Source organism: Hippopotamus amphibius, chromosome 9 (genome assembly GCF_030028045.1).
Source record: "Hippopotamus amphibius kiboko isolate mHipAmp2 chromosome 9, mHipAmp2.hap2, whole genome shotgun sequence".
NCBI classification, from domain to species: domain Eukaryota; kingdom Metazoa; phylum Chordata; class Mammalia; order Artiodactyla; family Hippopotamidae; genus Hippopotamus; species Hippopotamus amphibius.
In genome coordinates this window covers 105,047,181-105,068,052 of record NC_080194.1, presented here as the reverse complement: position 1 = coordinate 105,068,052, position 20,872 = coordinate 105,047,181, and the positions used below count along the sequence as shown (strand labels likewise).

At 48.1% G+C, this 20,872-nt stretch overlaps 1 protein-coding gene across 8 annotated transcripts in view; it reads right to left on the bottom strand.

Moving 5' to 3' along the window:
* The window catches only part of CUX1 (cut like homeobox 1), a 354,634-nt gene that overhangs the window by 150,183 nt on the left and 183,579 nt on the right, over positions 1 to 20,872 (bottom strand). For all 8 annotated transcript variants that reach the window (XM_057748078.1, XM_057748079.1, XM_057748081.1 and 5 more), the window contains one exon: positions 9,560 to 9,638. In XM_057748078.1, the coding sequence (XP_057604061.1) occupies positions 9,560 to 9,638 (79 nt within the window). The remainder of the gene's footprint in view (positions 1 to 9,559; positions 9,639 to 20,872) is intronic.

Below are 20,872 nucleotides of genomic sequence, written 5' to 3'. Positions count from 1 at the left end.
TGTACCTCAAAAAAATAATAATAATAAAAAATAAATAAAATAAAACACTGACAACACCAAATTGTGGAGAGGACACAGAGCAACTGGAGCCCCCCCGCATATTTGGGGATGGGGGTAAAATGACACAACTACTTGGAAAAACTGGCGGTTTCTTATCAAGCTAAACACGCACCCACCCCACGCCCCAGCAATTCTAGTCCTAGGTGTTTATCTAAGAGGAATGAAAACAAATCTCCACACACAACTGTCTATGAATGCTTATAGCAGGTTTACTCACGATAGCCACAAACTGGAAACAATCTAAGTGTTCATCCACAGGTGGATGGGTAGGCAAATCGTTATACATCCACACAGCGGAGCACCACTCCCCAATGAACGTGGATGAATAATTCGCAACACGCACACTGAGTAAAGGATGCCAGACGCATCAAAGAATCTATCCTAGGACCCCATTTATGTGAAACTCCAGAAACAACAAACCTAATTTAGATCGACAGAAAGCAGGTCAGAGGTTGCTGGCATTTGGGATCATAAGGGAACTTTCGAGGGGTTATGAATGTTCTATATCTCGATTGTGTGGTTGGCCATTATATCAAATTGTACACAAAAGAGATGTGTTTTATTGTATATAAATTATGCCTCAGTGAGGCTGATTTTAAACTAGTTTTTAGTGAGAGCAAAACTTTTTTGTGCTGCTAATAAAATGTAAATTTTAAGTCCTTTTCCGTCTTCGTCACATCCTTTTAATTCTGTTTTTAGTATATGATTTGCAATGTATTTCACAAACTACTGTAGTTACCCAAGCACATCATTTAAATAAATAAATAGTATATATTGGGGGGTACAAATTCGAAACTTTTTACTGTTGGGGAACATAAACAAAAGTACCTGAAAGACAACTCAGACCCATGGGCTGTGTGCAAAGGGCAGAGGAGGTAGAGTCAAGGAGGCGAGAGGTAACAGGGGGCTTGGATTGGGGCGGCTGACAGGATGAGTGGTCGAATTCGGTGTGCCTTCTGGAGGCTGGGGCTGCAGGACTTACTACAGATCTGCTTTAAGGTGTGAGGGAGGGAAAGGAGTGCAGGCTGAGTCCTGCCTTTAAGGCCAAAGCAACTGCATGAATAGTGATGCCGGTTACCTTCCGGAGTGGGGAGGAGGGGAGGCTGGGAGGATCAGCGGCTCTCTTGTGGTCACGTGAAGTTTGAGAGTCTAACAGACATCAGAGGCATCCAGGGAGAGTCTGGGGAGGGGCGTAACCAGGTGGGAGGTGGGTTCCATGGGCACAGTGGACTCTCAGAGGAGAGAGCTGGCCAGTGGAGAGAGATGTCACCCTCCTCTGAGCACATGTATCTTCTCAGTGAAACACAAGGTATGTAAGGATCAGGGTGGAAAGAAGGTGTGAAACAGCACCTGTAAGGGGGATGGTGACAATAAGAGCGAGGCCAGTCTGGGCTGTTTGTAGAACAAGGCAGCGTGGTCCTGCAGGGACTTTGGTGTGGACGCCCCGGATCACCATCACACCAACAGTCCTGGGGCCTGATGTCCTGGGAGGAGGAAGAGGCGCTACTGAACTGCATGGAGGGCAGGGGGTGGTGGCTGCTTCTGCTGTGAAGACCACAAAGACCGACCTCCCTGGACCCCAGCCCCCGCCACCCGCCAGAGCGTGGATGTGGCCAGTGAGCGCCATCCCCGCAATGACATCAGAGCGTGGCAGACGCTCCCCTCCGCCAGGGCACTCTAGGCTAATGTAATCATACGATTACATAATTAACCCAGCTGTCTCATTAAGAAAATCAACTGGAATTCAGGGCATAATTAGTCATACAGCAATTAGCATGCTGATGAGCAACTGATGAGAAGCTGTCTAGCGCGTGTGCCAGGACCACCCCAGTCACAGCAGAGGGGGGAAGACGCCGCCCCCACCCCCCGCCCCCACCACAAGCCAAGTCACAGATTCACCTCCAGCGAGTTCTTGCGCTGGGTCGGGGGACAGGAACAGGAGTCCAGAGGGGGAGCCCTGAAGGTGGGGCAGCAAGCAACTCAGACGCCCATCTTGACAGGCTGGCCTTTCTTTAACACGTGTGGAGCTGCTCCCTCAGTCTGCAAATGTTTGGCTCCTTGGGCCCGAAGTTTGTTTCAAGCTGGTCAAGCGTGGAGAAGCTGCTGCCTGGTCTGGGTTGCAGTCACCTCAGCACTGGTCAGAGTGTGACCGTCCCTTGTCCCCTTGTCCCCTGAGGCTGCTGTGGACCAGGTCCGGTCCTGCAGCCCAGTGGGGGGACAAGGGGACACCTGCACCCCACAGCTTCACCCCACGGCTGTGGCCCCCATCCTTCTCCTGTCCTGTTTTGGTGCTGGTGGTTGATCTCATATGTGAATGAAGATGTTTCAGGAAGGTAAACTGAAAAGTGCAAAGGGGCTCCTGCCATCGGGCTGCAAGGTTAGAGTTCTCTCTAGAGGGGCCTGGGCACGGGCAGCTGCCAACACTGGGAGACTAGAAGACACGGACTGGAGCAGCCTCACAGGAGCAGGCTGATGAGGCCACATCGCACGGCCTTCAAAAATGCCACCAAGATGTGTGTTGGTGAAAAGCTTGGTATAAGAAGCAAGGGGGATTTCTAACTAAATCATAAGATTTTGTCACTTTTTGCCAGGAGTCTTATTACACATCCTTGATTGGGGGACAGACAGGGAAGGAGGAAACAGAATGGAAAGAACAGTGTTTTCTGGTTTTAACTGATAGTGTGTCCTCACTTAAAGCAGCTTGACGGGCACAAAGGACCAGCTCGCTATTTTATCCTTATGGAGAAACATTAAAAAGCAGCTCTCGGGACTTCCCTGGTGGTCCAGTGGTTAAGACTCCATGCTTCCAATGCAGGGGGTGCAGGTTCAATCCCTGGTCGGCAAACTGAGATCCCATATGCCATGTGCCAAAAAAAAGAAAAAAAGAAAAGAAAAAGCAGCTCTCATAACTGATGACGGCCCTCTTTACTTCTGGATGCTCAGATGCAAGGCCAGTGGGGATATTTATTCTCCAGCAGAGAAGGCTTTTCCTAAACGTGGATTGAAACTTCCCACTGTCCCGCAGCAGCACCCTTGAGTGTGGGTGCTGAAAACAGAGCAGCTTACAAAATGGGTTCTGCTGGTTCTCTTTCAAGACTTCTGAAAACTAACACCTTCTTCCGACTGCAGGCCAGTTACCCAAGGGAAATGAAATGAGCGGAGCCAGGCAGGAAACACTGAGCGCCAGCGGAGTTTCACGAGTCCATGAATATTTTATAACACTGGTCATGTGCTCCCTAAGATTTAAATCTTAAAATCAACCCTTCTGGGCGCTGCCTTTGTGTTTGAAAGGTTTGTGTCTGTAGGACCTAAACCACATCTTAGCAAGGAGTGAAAGATCAATCGCTGCTGGGGGCAGGGGGGTAAGTAGAGAGGCCAGGAGGTAGTGAGAACCAGCAGAGGCTCTTCCAACGGACTCACTCGGCAGCCAGAGCACAGAAGCTCTGCAGCACCAAGGCCAGCTTACCAACCTTGTCTCCTTTCCAGGAACTTCTAAAAAAAAATTACCTTTGCTGAGATGTTTCTGGGATTGGAAAGGCACAGTTGTGTTTTATACCAATTATTAAGTGTGGACAAATACTCCACCGACTACTGTTTACAGTCTTACCTGGAATCCATCACTAAAGGCTATTCAGAAACTGAGATTGCAAGTTGAATATTTTACAAATTTATGCTTCCCCACGCCTCCTTATTGTAGAGATAAAGACATGTTCATTGTAAAAAATCTGAAAGTATCAAGAAGCAAGAGCAAGTCACCCACGCAAGGTTAATTCTCAGCAGATTATGCATGCCATGGTAATTCTGCTCAGAACACAGTAAAATTCCAGTTATGCAAGGGCCTTTAAGGAGAGGTCATTCCAGAATTTTCCCAGCTATCTGAGAGGGTCACACTTTTAGAGCAGAGACATTTACTTCTCCTTCCATTACAGTAAGGGAAGAAGGCTGCCTATTTCACCTGTTTAATTATGGGATATTCTCTCAAGGGTGCTGTACAGTCTCCCACCACCCAAGTAGGAGCCACCTGAGGGAGGGCAGGGGCTGTGTCTCAGCTGCATTTGCATCTTGGGTGTGTGGTACTGGGCCTGGTATGCAGCTGCCAGGAAGTGCTGGCCAAGGGACTGTGTGAGTATGACTTCTGAACAGCACACCGGGAACTTTTTCTTGCACAGCCGTTGTTACTGTGGTTGAGAGTCACTGACCCCTGCTCTCACCCACAAATACAGATTCCAACGCAGAAGGACGCTGGCTTCCCGGTTAAGGAGTCTGTCGCAGAGGACTCCTGTCTGGGGGGCCTTGCCCAGGTGTCCTTACCAAGTCACGCTGTTCGAAGATGCCTACGATGCTTTTCCTCATGTGAGTAGCCATTAGCAAATTAAGTAATATAAATCTCAATCAGAGGTTATTAAAATAAAAAATGTAAATATTTGCAAGTGTAAGTTATCCCTATGTTGATCATATAAATTATGATATAATATCTGTGATAAGAATCACAAATGAAGCCATCTAGTTAATGATGTAAAATTGTGACTTTATGAATCTAACTGTAGAACTACTTTCCTACTGCCATGATGTTGACAATAAAGGCAGAGACCACTTTCAACCAGAATAACAATGAGGGATGATAATCGAATTAGGGACAGGAGGCTGATTTGGCAAACTTTTTGTTGGTCTTCCTTTTAATTTTGTAAACCAGATGGAACTATGTAAACAATATGGTTACCAGAGATGGAGGAAGTAACACTGCGTTAACTGGGTCCTGGGCTAGAGCCACCTTCCTCAAGCACCTGCTCCTCTCCAACTTCACCCCCACCAGCCAAAACCAGGCGACCTCATCTCTCCCTCCCCACATCACCTTGGACCCTTTTCTGATCTATTTCCAAACTGTAGTCAGGGTGACTTTTTTATTATGCAAATCTGATGTCATTTCCCAGCTTAAAATCCATTCATGGTTTGTTAGATAAAGTCCAGAATCCTTTGCATACTCTACTTGGCCCCTCCCTGCTGAGTCAGTGCATTCCTCTGACCCAGAAAGACTAGGTACAGGGCCCCTTCACTACAGAGGATGGTGTCCTGGTGTGGATGTGTCATGTGGCCACTCTTGTCACTGCCCTCTCTTCCTTCTACTCCCTGGGCTCACAGCTGCCTCCGACCCTGCCCTGTCCTTCCCCACCTACACTCTCGTGCCCTGTGGGTTGCGCCTTTGAAGCACTTATCACACCTAAAATTCAATAGTTATCTGTGATTACTTTTTTTTTTTTTGGCCACGCCTTGCAGCATGTGGGATCTTAGTTCCTGGACCAGGGACAGACCTGTGCCCCCTGCGCTGGAGGCACGAGGCTTAACCACTGGACTGCCAGGGAATTCCCTGTGTGATGACTTTTGGATGCCCACATTCCCACCAAACTCTCAAGTCCACAAGAATAGGAAGCTCTTGCTGGATCTGCTCCCTGCTCCATCCCCAGCACTCAGCATGGTTCCTGAGACACAGAGAGGGGACAGTGTCTCTGGTGCTGACCAGGTAGTCCCACAGAGCTGAGGGTCACAGCGGTGGGGAAGGAGCATGCTTTGGCTGAAGTAGCAGGATATTTCTGATAAAAAGCATCTTAAAATACCCTCAAAACTGACAATGGAATGAGGGGCGATCTGGTGACAAGTGAGAAAGGAGGTAAACACGGGGTCTTAACTATGGCCACTGTTCAGAGGATGCATCATGACAATTACGTGTTTAAATGTTTACTCAGTGTCTTTAATCTGAAGGAGCTTTTTGGAAGAAGAAATAACACTACTTGGGATTTTTAGATGTAGAAGACAAGAAGAGGGAGGGGATGGGTGACCCCAATGCTTCTTTTGCTTTAAACAATGGAGGCGCACCACTGGGGGAGGGAAAGGGCTGGGGCAGAGGGGGTCCCCTGTTCCATGCTCGGGGCTGGGTATGTAAAGTTTGGGACACCGGCCACACAGCTACCCAACCCAACACAGATTCTCGACTTCAGTGCCAGCCACAAAAACCCAAGGCTTCTGAAGCACACGTGCTGGTTTGATGAACCCCGAATGCTAAGCCTCATATAAATGTCTCTGCAGGCAGGCAAATCTTTACAGAGTGACAGCAAAGCAAAAGGAGAGTTCAGAGAGCTACTAAACTGCTCCATCTCCAGAAAAGATACATTCTGTTCTCTTGCAATTTAGGTGGGTAGATGCTCCAGAGGGCTCTCTCTCAACAGCAGTGTCAACATCAGGACAGGGTTCAATGTGAACAATTACAGCACGATACCAACAAACCTCAGGAAGCACCCTGAAGAAATACTTTGATCCATTAGTTTAGTCATTCATCTGACAAATATTTACAGAGTTTCTGTTATGTGACAGGCTCTGGGGTAGACACCAGGCACATAATCAGGGACCAGACCACCCTGCCCCAGTCTATGCCCAGCCAGGAAGGAAAGGAGCTGAGCAGCGAGTGCTTACAACAGAGGAAAACAAACACAGGGTGTGGGGAGGGGTGCGGGGTGTGTGCTAGTGTGTGTGAAGGGCACACCTAGGCCCGACCCGGGGGGTCAGGAAGCAGCGTCTCAACAAGTCAATCTGGAGAAGTAGGAAGAGGTCAGCTGAGACAGGGCTGGGCCTGCCAGAGGTGAGGAGAAGAAGCCGTTCCTGCTGGCAGGAAGCCTGGTGTCACCACACCGTGGATGTGGGAAAGGTGGCCTGAACTGAAGAGTGGAGGACGGAGACTGGGATGGAGAGAAGTGGGTGGGATCGAGGACCTTCTGGGGGCAGAGTGGCCAGGGCGTGGTGAGCCAGTGCTCTGGTGCGAGGAGGGGGGTGGCAGCTGGTGCTGCGCGCCAAGAGCAGGAGACTATTTCCTCTGGACACACCGGGAGGTTTCAGAGGCCCCTCAGTCAGCCCGGCGGGGACGTCCGGAAGGATATGCAGCTGAACTAAGACAAAGCTTCAAGAGCCACCAGAAAGCGTCAAGAGCCACCACCTTGACCCCTGGTGAATTCTGTTGCCAGGGACCCAGAATGGCTCTGGGTCAACAGACTCATGTCACACGTCACACCTGTGCTATGCCAGGCCCTGCTCCAGGCGCAGGGCACAGAGTGAAAAATCAAAGGGGTCCTCAGGAAGCTTTCATCCTAGAAGGACCAGCAGATAAGGAACAAGAATACACACAGATAAATAAAATGTCCAGAAGTGTGCTGGGGGAGGTGTGTGGCTGTTGCCTCTTCCCGGGCTCCTGGAGCTGGGCCACGTGGCCAAAATACCTGTCTCATTATTTCCAAGAGCTTCTCCTGTTTTCCCGCGATATCATAAGCTATTGTTTCTTGAAACCAGAACTTAAGACACCCCACCTGCGTTTCTGGATTTGGCTGGACTGAAGCCTGGAGCACACAGACAGCTAAGGCCCCCTCACTCTCCCCAGCTGTGTGACTGACCGTCAGTAAATGCACTGCTGTTGACTGGGCCCTTCCTGTAAGCCTCAGCCACACAATTACTTCATCAGAGCGATAAGCGGACTTCAAAACACAGGTTGAGGGCTCCAAGCTCCAATCCTGCTTTTCAAGTAGTTGTTAAATGTGTCAGACCACAGCATTTGTAAGAAAAATACCTGGGAGGTGGGTAAAAGTGATCTACGTGGCATTCAAATGTACTTGAACTCTTATTATTATAGAAAACATCAAACACTATTTGTTTCCACCACCTGAAATTAAAGCTGTCAGCCAAAAATGATAATTACTGAGAATATCACCAATATAAGGAAAATGCTGATGGGATAACATTAAGTTAAAAAAGCAGAATATAACTATATATTCATGTTATGATCAAAGTTCCATAAAAATTATATATGTATATGAATAAGGACCGCTCAGGCAAAGAGGAGTGTTGAGGAGAAAAGTGGTCTCTTTTTTAAGTTAAGATGGAAAATAACTGCAGAAAGAGAAACCCAAGGACTTGTTCAACTAGCTCCCCAGTGGAGAAACCTCACTAAGGGAGAACCCAGGGACAAGTTGGACTTTTAAAAAGAGTGTAGGTTATTTAGAAAACAGTAGCTGCAGGCACTCTGGGTCTCTGGCAAAGGCAAAATAAGCCAGCCCCCTTTTAACTAAGTCACCAACATAAAACTAGCATGTGTGTGAGAAAATACAAGTGGGTCCACCAAGCTGCTGATGCCTGGAAAAGAGAGCACTGGCTGCTCCATTTACCGTAAAGGAGCCTCCACATGAGCCTCGGTCACAGTGTTCAGGAAACCCCTAGGTGGATACAAATGCCTGCAGAAAATCAAAAGGCTAAAATTTGGAACCAAGGGCTGGATGAGCTCCAAAGACAGCAAAAGCTTAGAACAAAAACAACCTCTCTCCATCACTAGGCTGTTCCCCTACCTTATTCCATTTTTGAGATGTGAAAACTGAGGTTCAGAGAGGGAAAAAGATGTGACCGAGACCTCACAACAAGGCCCTGGCAAAAGAATCTGAATTGCCTTACTCCGTCTGAAGTGTCTAAAGTGCTTTCTGCTGCCCCTAGCTTGGAGTGGCCTCTGTTAACCCAGGCTCCCAAAGGGGACAGCAAAGCCCTCAGTGGACCTGAATTAGAATACAATACAGATACAAAGGAGACTTGTTCCTGCTTTGATTTGTTAAAGCAGTTCTAGTAATGTTGGTGATGCAGAGAGGATTCCTAATGAGGGCAAATGTGAAGCTCTACTGGGTGGGAAGGGGAAGGTGGTGATAATTTGGTTTCCTTGGTCAGCAGAGGATGACATTCAAGAGGCTAATTTTCTGATCTGAGTCTTTTCAGGGCTGAATAAGGATCTGTGTGATCATGTCCATCATCTCCCCACAGATTAAGTGAGTGGATCACCTGAGAACAGAGGATCAATGGGACCAGTGGGTGCTCTAAATTCCACCTCACTTTTCTAAAATCAGGAGTGGGAAGCCATTATCCCTCTGAATGCATAGCAAACATTATTAAAATTTTATCTCTTTAGTTCCTTCAAAAGAAAAAACAACCCATATAGTGCACTGTAGTTAAGTGGGCTAACACTTGTCCTTGGATATTAAGTGAAAGACTTGGCCAGAGGCCAGTGAATCCCTGGATGACCTGGGAGGGGAGGGAGGCATTCCAGGTGCTTTACCAGGGCCATTCCTGAATGTGGAACTGGTCAGTGCAGAACCACGAACATCCAGGACGCCTGTGTGGCACATACACGGGTTCTATTTCTTCTCTGAGGAACATGCAGCATTTAAAACCAAAGCTGAACGTAGCTCCACAGGTCTGAGTTTCTTCATTTCCAAAGGCATCAACTGGAGGTTACTCAATTACTTCAGCAAATGTGCATCTGATTTCTATACTCATCCCAAGTCTGGGTTTTGGAAAATTCATAGTCTCAGAACTCCCCAGTTTCCTGGGGAAGTTGCCTTAGGGAGGCTGAGAAGAATCAGCCAGAAGCCCACCCACTCACCAGACACAACACCTGCAGGTGGGTTACAAGCACTGGGCTTACCTGGAACATCAATCAATCTCTTGTAGACATTCAAGAAGGCTGCCTCAGCTTCTTTGCTTCTTTTACTCAGTGCATCAATCTGAAAGGGAATGGGAGAAAGAAAAGAAAAAGAGCTCAAAATTTGTCAAGAGATAATTAAAAATCATTACACGTCAAATGGAAGTCTGATCTCTCCATGTAAATACCGGACGGCTGGGCCTTCAACCTCTTAAACGTCTGCAAACATGTGAGAGGGAGAAAATCCACGTGGGCCAGCCCATGAGGGGGAGCGAGGCAGGAGCTGTCCCATTGCCCGACGGAGTGGGGACTCTCCACGGAGAATGTGGTCTCTTCCCTTCTTCCACCAGTGTAGACTAACAGCTGACCACATGCCAGACACTGCGCTGGAGGTGGGGCAGAGAGGGACAGCTCTCAGCCCCAGGGGCTCATGGTCCAGTAGGGGAACAGGTATGTACACGAGTAGTGAAATCCCAGGCAGGAAAGTGCTTGGTAAGCAGAACCGTGGGGATGTTGAGAAGGGGACGTCAAGCAAGAAAGCAGGTGACATTTGAGCGGAGTCCTCAAGAGCAGCTCACCAGGTGGAGAGATGACATGAAAGGGGAGAGATGACATGAAAGGGGAGGAACACATTCAAACACCAAAGTTTTGAAACCTGGCGGTCCTTAGGTCCTCTTTAAGAATTTTTTGAGAGTCGAGGACCCTCTCCTAGAAACACCCACACACAGGGTACACACTCTACTGTAGGACACTCGTGTCTATTTGTGTTCTGTCTACAGAATCCAGATTTATGAAACCTTGGATGGGGCTATAACACACCAGGGAATGTGGGACTGTTGGTTTTGGGGGAGTGGGGGGACATGGATACGTGGGTGTGAGACTGGACAGGGGACATGCGGAGGAGGATGACCTCTACCCTCTGGGCCTGAGTCAGAGTGGAGAGAGGACAGGATGGGGCAGGAAGGAGGCAACCATTCCTAGGTTGTTGCCTCTGCCCTGGTGAGAATGTGCAGGGTGGTGGTGGTGGGGACCAAGGGAAAGAGGCCAAGCAGAGAGATGAGGTGCGGCTGAGCTGATGTGAGACACAGAGTATCCAGGCGAGTTGAGGATGGTGTTCAGGTTTCTAGCTTAGGCAACGGCAAGTTCCTGTGACGGTGGCCAGGATCACTGTGTCTCATGAACTAACCCAGCTGAGCTGGTTTTCCTTGTGAAAAGTCTATTCATCAAAGAAAGGCGACTCGTCCCGAGTATGCCGGACACGCATCCAAGGAGGCTCCGATGGTTGGATGGACTCAGTATGTATTTTGCTCCCATAACACGCTTGCTGAGACAACAGATCACTTTTTACCCCTGGAGCGTGCAAGATGCTACATGCACGGAGCTCACATTGGCTCAGGAAAAGGACCATAAATTATATATTCCTCTGTCCCCTCACAGAATTATACTGTCTCTGATGTTATTAAAGAGGCGAAAGGATGTGGTGTAATTACAGGGTCTCTCACCTGAGCCAACCAACAATTTGTTAAAGGCTGAGCGAGGTCACCTGATTAAGGATGGGAAGACCCTGGAGAGGGGGAGACAAGGGTTGGGGGAGGGGGTGCAGGGCAAGTCTCAGGAAATCCATGTAGAGCAAAAAAGTGCAATGCGTGCATTTCCAACTTCTACCAAGTTGTGCTGCACAATTCCTAGTTGAAGGCAGTCTTTGAGAACTTGGACCCATTTTCTCCCTGATAAAATAAGGCTGTGATTTAGGTGTTGGACAGGTTTTCCAAGTAATCCACAAAGGACTACTTAAAGATGATAAGATAGTTCTCTCTTTATTTTTAAAATAATAACTTTTTTCTCTGATTCTTAGCAGTTCATGTTTATTTTACAATAAATATATCAAAAAATAAAGAGGAAAATTAACACCGTACTTCTTCCATTCACCACTTGAAGTCATTCCTCTGTGTGTAGCTCCCTTTAATTGTGAATGAAATATAGGCATGTAGGCAAACTATAGACAGAGTGGATTAGTAGTTGTCTAGGGCTGGGGACCAGGAGGATGACCGCTAAGAGGTGAGGGTTTCTTTTCAGGGTCATGAAAAGTTCTACAATTGATTGGGACTCCAGTAAAAGTCAATGAATGGCTGAGTTTAAATGAGTGAGTTATACAGTATGTGAATTATATCTCAATAAAGCTGTTACAAACATCTGTGTGTGTGTATCTGAAATCAAACCATGTGGAAAATTTTGTATTGTGCTTCCACAAACATACAAAATCTTTTTCAATGTCTATTACAAAATTCGGGAAATGTCTTAACAGTATTAGTTCAACCGTACCTAACCATTGCTTATATAGATGTTTTGAGTAAAGGAGCTTTTTGGAGCTGCCTTTCCAGACGTCTGGAGCTTTCCCTGCTCTCCGGGCCTTTCTGCCACCTCCTGAGAGAGGTGCCCACGGGTGGCAGAGTCTGCTGAGGAAGCAGGGCAGAGGCGCTGGCAGCTCTCCGTGCCTCTTGACACCCAGAGGCCTCTCTGTTGGCTCCGGTTCTGCCTAAGGAGGGCCCCCCGCTTCCCGGGAATTCTGAGCCCACAAAGGCAGCTGCCTCTACAGTGGGCGGAGGATGGAATCTGGAAGGATCCTGAACACTGTCTTCTCTCTCCTGTCTGGGTTGCTGATGGGGATGTGGGGTAGAGACTGGTAATCTACACAACACACTTAGGACTGTTATGGATTGCATTGTCTCTGCCCTGAAAGTCAAACTCACTACTTGCGAATGTGGCTGTATTTGGAAATGGGGTCTTTGCAGATGACCAAGTTAAGATGAGGTCATTAAGGTGGGCCCCCATCCAATAGGACCTATCCTTATAAAAAGGGAAATTTGGACAGAGAGAGAACCATGCACACAGGAGAACCCCGTGCAAACATGAAGGCAGGGACTGGGATGATGCACCTATAAACCAGGGATGCCAAAGACGGCCAGCAAACCACCAGAAGCCAGGGGAGGGGCCAGGAACAGACCCTCCCTCACAGCCCTCAGAAGGAACCAGCCCTGCTGATGCCTTGATCTTGGCCTTCCGGTCTCCAGACTGTGCGTAGGAAATGTCCTCTCTTAAAGCTGCTCAGTTTGTGGTACTTGGTTACGGCAGCTCTAGCAAACTAGTACAGGAACCATGAGTCTGCGTCGTTTTCCATCCCCTTTCCACAGATGCAAGAACGTTCAACCCGGTCCTGAGAGAACAAGACCAGGCTGCTGAGTTTAACTCATTAGGCAACTGGGCTGAGGTTTCTTAAGAGAGGTGGTGAGAACTCCACACACGGAGGAGTTTCTCCTTGATGAGGTCCCCTGAGCCTCCTTCTAAGGTTTCCAAACCTGGAAGAATTTGTTGATTCTGGTGCTTCTGAGACTTCCTCTGCTCGCTCACTCTTCCGACTCTCCCCACGGCCACGGCCCTCATCCAAGAACAGGCCTCGGGCTCTGAGTTTTGATCTATCCTCTCCCTTTCCCAACTCCATCTTTTCTGGGGTGGGCTTTCCCTTGCTGCGTCCTGGGGCTTCCAGCTTCCGTGCTTTTGCTTACTTGAACGCCCTTTGTTGGCATCTCTGCCCCCTGAAGACCTAGCCATGCTTCCAAACCCAGTGCAGGGTCCACTGGCCCCAGAATGCGTGTGCTGGGTTCCCCTGGGGCCAGGCTGGCTGGCACTGCATGGTGAGCTCCCGTGGTGAAGCACGCGGGGCCTGGTGCAAGGAAGTGGGGCCCTGTCTGTCCCCCTTCTCATGCTGTGAAGGAGGAAAGACATGGTGTCGTCTTCATTCTCATGCCCTCTGTGCCTGCCTCTGACTCGGTGTGGCAGCCTCTCACATGGGGGAAGAGGCTTGTGAACGAGAAGAGGTTTGGGGTGAGGTCTCAGGCACAGATGGCTGAAAGTCAGATCCCAGGTTAGACATTCTGGCTACTTAATGTGCAAAGAGAGCCCGAGGGAGAGGTCCTGTCCACTGTCCCCACGCCTGCAAGGCCACCGTGAGGAGTGGCAAAGGACAGAGGGGCTGCTGGCAGTGGAGCTGGGATAGATCAGGAGAAGCTCTGATGGTGCTCAGGCCCCGGGTAAAACCTGTTCTGCTCCAGGGATCACCTCACCTCCCACCACGCCTCACACTCCAGCCACACCCAGTTACTTCCTGTTCCCTGAATACAGGAGCAATTTCCCCGCAGCCTGGAAGGCGCCTCCTTGGAATGTTCCTCTGATCCTCCAGGCTCAGTTGATCCATCTCCGGGCTGCCGGCCACTCACATCACAATATGGGATTGTCCTGAAGGTCCGGGAGTGCAGACGAGGCTCCACGGGGAGATCCTCGATTACTTGAGAGCCCACGCTAGGCTTTCCTTCCAACGACTAGTATGTAGTAGGTGTTTAATACATTTTCATTGTGTCAATGAAAATTTACCAAAATTGGTCAACTGTTTTATCTGCAGAAGTGAGCAAATGGTGAAGGGATGCAGTTCTTTTTTTTCTTTAAGAACTTTTATTGAGATACAATTGACATAAAATAAACTGCATATATTTAAAGTGTACAATTTGATGTTTTTTTTTTCTTACTAGTAATGTATATGTGGCAATCCCAATCTCCCAATTCATCCCACCCCAACCCCCGTGAAGCGATGCAGTTTTAAATCTTCATGAAAATGCTCAATATGTAAAGAGTTCTTTGATTTGTTGGCATGTGTTTCACATTCTCCTACAATGACAGCGGGTTGGCTGGAGCCAGCGCACGGGAGGCATCCGCCCCTACGGCGCATGCCCGGCATGCCTCCTGCAGTGAGCTCCGTGTCTCCACTCTACCAAGATGCCCGGTGCTTCTACCATGAGTTTCCTGGAACCAATAGTTATCCTTTCAACAACATCACTTTTATAATGCGGAGTTTGGTTTTTCTGTAGTGCAGATTAAATTTCAATATAAAGGTCTACAGAAAGGTATTTTATTCCAAATCTCAATCAATATTTGCTTCCAGCAGGATAAAAACTCAGAGGCCAGGGTTAGAGGCCAAGTTCATGGAAATCGACTGTGAGACCCCTGAGATCTAGAAGGGGTGAGGGAGCACCCAACTGTTCGAGTGCCAGCAGCACTGTGCTGTGGGGCTTGGGGCATCATGCAGAGTATGAGTTACTGCTCTCGACACCATCCGTCCACGCTCCCTGTGAGGGCATCACACGTCTCTGCCCATTGCCACGTGACTTGTGGGGGCTTCCCGGCCCACGGGTGGCAGACTTGACCATATGGAATATAAGTGGTGGTGCCACACACTTCATCTGAGTGTAAGATTTGAGAGTGAGTGCGTGGTTCAGCTCTGTGTGCTCTCTCTTTGCCATGAGAACAGCACGACCTCAGAGGAGCCGCTTCTTCCACAGGGATCTCTGAGTACAGACAACATGTGGTTCCAGAGCTAACCCACCAGCCCACAGCCCACATGTAATGCAAATGAGAAATCATCTCATTGCCATTAGCCACTGAGATCTGGGGTTGCTTGTTACTGCAGCATGATCCAGCAAAGCTGCCTGTTACAAGTCTTAACAGGTGGTCACATCTCTCAGACGACAGCACAAAGTAAAAATAAGGAATAAAAGACCAATATCGTGAGGATGAAAGGATTTCTGTTTGTTTGTTGTGAAGCCTGACTGTTTATTTTCGCCAGGGGCAGGGCAGGGGGAAGAGGGTATGTGATCAAGGGAGAAAGAGCACAAGATTTAAAATCAGAATACTGGATTTAAGACGTGGCTCCATCATGCAGTTTGGAATACTGGGCCAGCTACATACCCTCTGTCTCTCTGAATTTCATTTTCTTTGTGTCTAGGAAAAGATACTGGTGAGAAGGCCTGCCTTGTAGGAACCCTGGGAGAATTGAATGAGACAGAAGATGCGACAACAGTGCAGAGCTAGTCACAAGCTGGTGTTCAGTGTTGGTGATAATTACTGACCCATGCTGTATTTAGGAGAAACAGCATACAAATATGAACTAAATTAAGCATCAAAATTTCAGGGGGTTTAAGGAGAATTCACACACTCAAAGCATTAGTTTTGGTACGAAAGAAATCACCACTTTTTAAAGAATTAGTTTGTTAAGACTGCCTCTTACACAGCATTTGCAGTGGGTTGCTGCAATATTTCAGGGGCTTGCTTACGTCTTAAATGACATTCCCTGCAGAAACTTCCTCACCCACCTATAACTCAGAACATGAATGGGTCTGAAGCCTTGGGATTTGTTATTCAAGCTTTCAGTAGGAGTCTCCAGTTCTCTGCAGAGGAAGGAAATATGGGGAGATCAAATACAAGTCTGAATTTTAATTGGAAGATGCTTCATTTGGAACTGAGAAAAGGATCAAACAGCGTAATATTTACAGATGCGTAGATCCTTCAACTCCTCTAGCCTTAACCACTGATCAGTCAAGAAGTCCTGCTCGTTTGGCCTCAGAAATCGATTTCAGAATTATAATCTCTCTCCCCTTTGATGCTTCAGGCTTCATTGAAGACCCACCCCATGACTTCCATTTTGGACAGTGTAGACCAGTACTCAGAGGATCTCCCTGACTGTGGCCTCTCCTTGCCACGGAGCGTGAGGAGTCCTCCACGGTGACTCTGGGTCATCGTCCCAGAGCCCAGAAGGAACATGCAGCCACTCTGCCCTAACAGCTTCTCCCTAACTACAATCCACACGCCTTAGGCTGGGCTTCCAGAACCCTTCCCAACGCGGCCCTTGTTCACACTGCCAACTTCACCTCCCACCAAATCCCACCGCTGCCCATGCTTCTCCACGCCAGGCCTTGCCCCTCTCCCCGCCGATGCCCTGCCCCTTCATGCCTCTGGTCTTCACATACTAGGTCCTCCACCCGGAATGTTCTTCACCCCAGGCACAGGGGACCCAGTTCTCCCATCATGGGTTGGCACAGGTGATGCCTTCTTTGTGGGGTCCTCCTGACTTCCCCAGACACTGGTGGTGGCCTGGTTCCTGTGCCATCCAAGCTCGTTGTGAATCCCTCTCTACCCACTTCCCACACTGAGTGACAATGCTTCACATCTGGAAGCTTCTTCTCTACCACCCTGTGGTGTGTCCCAGCCCAGGCAAGCGGCACCTTCATCTCGTGACCCCCGGCACCCAGGTCCTGACTAACACAGGAGGCTGCCTGGGTGTGTCTGTGAATGAAAGAGGGTAGGTTCCAGGCTGAGAAGGCTGCACAGGCCGAGGGTTCCTCGAAGCTCACTAGTGACTTCCGCAGCATTGATGACTTTGGAAGCTCAGGGTGGAGAAGGCAGTTTCCTATAATCGAGAGCTTCGAGAAGGCTGCTATTACCCACCGCACTTTAGTCCAAGAAGTGGGGAGTCATGAGAGCCGAGCTCTGATCTGGTTTAGGGGAGCCAACTGTCCTTGTCAGAACTAGAGGACCCTGGGGAGGTGGTGCCAGCAGAGGGAAGGGCAGGGAAGGGCTTTGCGAGTGGAAAGGAACCAGCCAGGGAATGTCATCGCTAAAATGGAGAAAATAAGACCTCTTCATGGGCTTTTCGTAAGTATTAAAGAAATGTGTGCAAAGTGCCTGCAAGTGGGCCCAGCTCTTAGGAGTCATGGAGCCCCTTGGTGGCTGCTGTTACTTGGAGGCTCAGCTTTTGGACCGGTGATTCCAGCATCTCCCCGGGGTGGCCTGAGTCTGGGGGCCACGACTGTTGCTCACTCAGCTCATGGTGAAAAGGATGCTGTTCACCAGGTACCGAGTGGTCCACTGTGGATGCTGGGTACAGCCTATCTGGGTCAGCCCCCTTCCACAGCCACACAGAGTGCCTTGTCACACCAGCTGTGAAGCACAGATGGACAACGGCGTGGACTTGGTGCAAGGGCCTGGGGATCACAAAAAGATACCAAAGAGAAAGATGGGTCTTGATGCCTGCCCAGTACAACATATCTTGAAATGGAAACGGCTCATCCTTTCAGGGTGTCGCCCGGCCTTGCCAAGCACAGGTGGTAGGAAGGGCAAAGGAACCCAGGGCCAGGAGTTGAATACAGCACCAGAAAAGCAGGGCTGAGCCCCAGCTACAGCACTAACAGAGGTATGCTAACTCGGCCCCTGAATCAATCTCTCTGTGCCTTAGTTTCTTTGTCTGCAAAATGGGGAGAGGAACTCTTGTGCTGTGAATGGTGATGGCGCCGCTTTACTGGCAGCACCACTTCTCAAATGCAGAAACCAGCCAAGTCACTCAGAACCAGGCCCCCAAGCAAGCCGCCATCCCTATATGATGACACCCCAGTGCAGGACTGAGGCTGGAGGCTGTGTGGCCAGGGGAAGGAACATGTGCTTTGAAGGAATGTAGACCTGGGTTTGAATCCAGCCCTGGCACTGGCTGCTGAAGGATCTAGTGGCGGGTTACTTAAACTATTTACGCCTCTGTCTCTTCATCTGTTTGGTGAGTTGCTGAGTTGTGAAATAAAATGTGAGTATCTGGTATGGTCGGGAGCATGCAGAAGAACATCTGTACCTTCCCGAATAAATCCAAGTCAGCACTCTTCCCACTAGGCCACAGGCTGTCCCCCTCTGTCATCAAACAGAGCAGAAAGCCAAAATGCTTAAGGTCTTGGGGCCAGAGACACTTAAACAACATTTAAGACACCACAGTGGCAACGACACATTCAGGAACAATCCGCTAGCCTACACCCTGGGAATTTATAAGCTAATGATTTAGAAATAAACACAGATCATTAACGGAACTTTCAAATCTATGTGCACTGCTGGACTATGGGCCAGGGAAGATCAGCGAGAGCTGCAGGGAAAAGAGAGAACAGTTTTGTCTCTACGTCTGGCTGTAGAATTCTTTCCAGAGCAAAACATAATGTGAAGGGCCACGTGGAATTCCAGAAGGCAACAGAGACGGACCAAGGTCCTGTCCAAAACAGATGCGGACGTAGCCACAGCTTCCGAGTTCTAATTTTAACTGAACCCGGCCACGTAAGAGGAGCATATTTCCTGAAAGAAGATCGCAGTAGCCGAGAGCTCCATAATTCTCCTCTAAGTACATGTCTACTTAAAGCGTGGCAAGTACCAGTCCTGCTACTGCTATGAGAGTTCTACGGGGAGATGAGAGAGGACCCTGGAGGGGAGGGGACCCTCTTCTGGCCCCCTTGCCATCTCTGGAGTGATGTGGAGAGAAGAGAGATTGGAAGTGGGAGCCTGGCTGCCACCACCAGCTTTGTTTCTCAGGGTCACCTTTCTTCGTGACTTCCAACCCCCAGATGGAGCTCAGTGAGGAAGAATCAGGTCGGAGACATTTCCCATCACAGAGAGCTGCACAGGACTTGCTAGAAATCCCTACACTGCTCAGAGAGGGGGCACAAACCCCAGAGGACAGTTTTGATTATAAAGGCAATGCAGTGTAGACCTGGGTAATGACACAAAACCATGTCTTATATAAACTGATGACACAGTCCTTAACTATGCCCCCAACCCCAAAGTTCCTAAGAGAAGAAGGCTGGAGAATTCCAGAGGGAGACAGTGCCATGAAGAGTGAGTGGGCATGTGGGGCCACCGAGAAGGACTTGTGGCAGAGGGCAGCAAAAGAATAGTATGGACAATAAAACAGCCACAAGCATCTCTATCTTCCTTACAGTTTACAAAGCCCTTTCGTGTACAGCTGACATTCTGTGTCGACGTATATCTGAAGGGCTACTGTGGTGAAGAAGGATTAGCTATCTTCTCTTTCCCTGGAGCGCAAAACTGGAACCCACAGGTGGAAGTTACAGGAAGACAGAGCACAGTTTAACAGCAGGAAAACCCCTGCAAACAGCAGAGCGCTTCAGAGGTGGAATGTGCTGATGCCTGTCTGATTCACTAGTTCGTTCATTCCTTTACTCTCTCAATAAAATCATTTAAGGAGTACCTACAATGTGCCAGGCAGTGTGCTAGCCTATCCTCTGGGGCCAGAGCCTCCACTTCTCCTCCCAGGGGGCTCAGGGCAGATGGCGCCACCCCCCGCCCCTCCACAGGAAAATCACAGTAGGGCTGTGGCGGAGGCTTCCCAGAGGATTCATGCTGACCTGAGATTTTAAAAACACTATTTTGTGAACAGATGTACCTAGTGAAAAAAAAATTAGTATAAAAACATATATAGGGATTTCCCTGGCAGTCCAGTGGTTAAGACTTCGCTTTCCAATGCAGGGGGTGCGGGCTCAATCCCTGGTTGGGGAGCTAAGATCCCATATGACGTGTGGTGAGAAAACCAAAACATAAAACAGAAGCAATACTGTAACAAATTCAATAGACTTTAAAAATGCTCCATATCAAAAAATCTAAAAAAAAACAAAACCCAGAAAACACATATAGTGCTCAGCAAGGTTGCATAATACAAGATCAATATACAAAATTCAATTGTCTTTCTATACAGTAGCTATAAACAATTTGGAAGTGAAATTAAGAAATGTTCATGGATTGGAAGGCTTAATATTAAGATGGCAAAAGTCCCAAGTCAGTCTACAGGTACAATGCAATGCCTATCAAAATCCCAGCTAGCTTCACTGAAGAATAAGACAAGCTGATCCTAAGGTTCACATGGAAAAGCCAAAACAATCTTGGAGGATTTACATTAACCTCAAAACTTACTACAAAGCTACATTAACCAAGACTGTGTGGTACTAGCTTAAGGACAGACGTACAGAACAATGGAATAGAGTTGAGAGTCCAGAAATAAACCCTGATAGTATGGCCAACCAATTTTTGACAAGAGAGAAAGAACAGTAAGGAAAGAATAGTCTTTGAACAGATGATACTAGGACAACTGGACATCCATGTGCAAAAGAACAAAATTGGACCCTATCCTACACTGTACACAGAAATTAACTCAAAATGAATCAAAGGCCAAAATGTAACAGCTAAAACTACAAAACTCTAAAAGGGAAATAAAGAAACAAACCAAAAAAAAAAGGGGGGGGGAGGGGAAACACAGGTGTAAATCTTCATCACCTTAGCTATGACACCAAAAGCACAAACAACACGTGAAAAATGGATAAACTGGGTTTTATCAAATTTAAAACTACTGTGCTTCAAAGGACACTAACAAGAAAATGAAAAGACAGCCCACAGAATAGGAGAAACTTTTCGCAAATCATACACCTGATAAGGGATTAGTATCCAAATACGTAAAGACTTCTTACAGCTCAACAATAAAAAGACAAACTGAATTTAAAAATGGACAAAGGATTTGAATACACATTTCTTCAAAGATACACAAATGTCCAATTAAGAACATGAAAAGATAGTCAACATCACTAATCATTAGGGAAATGTAAATTAAAACCACGA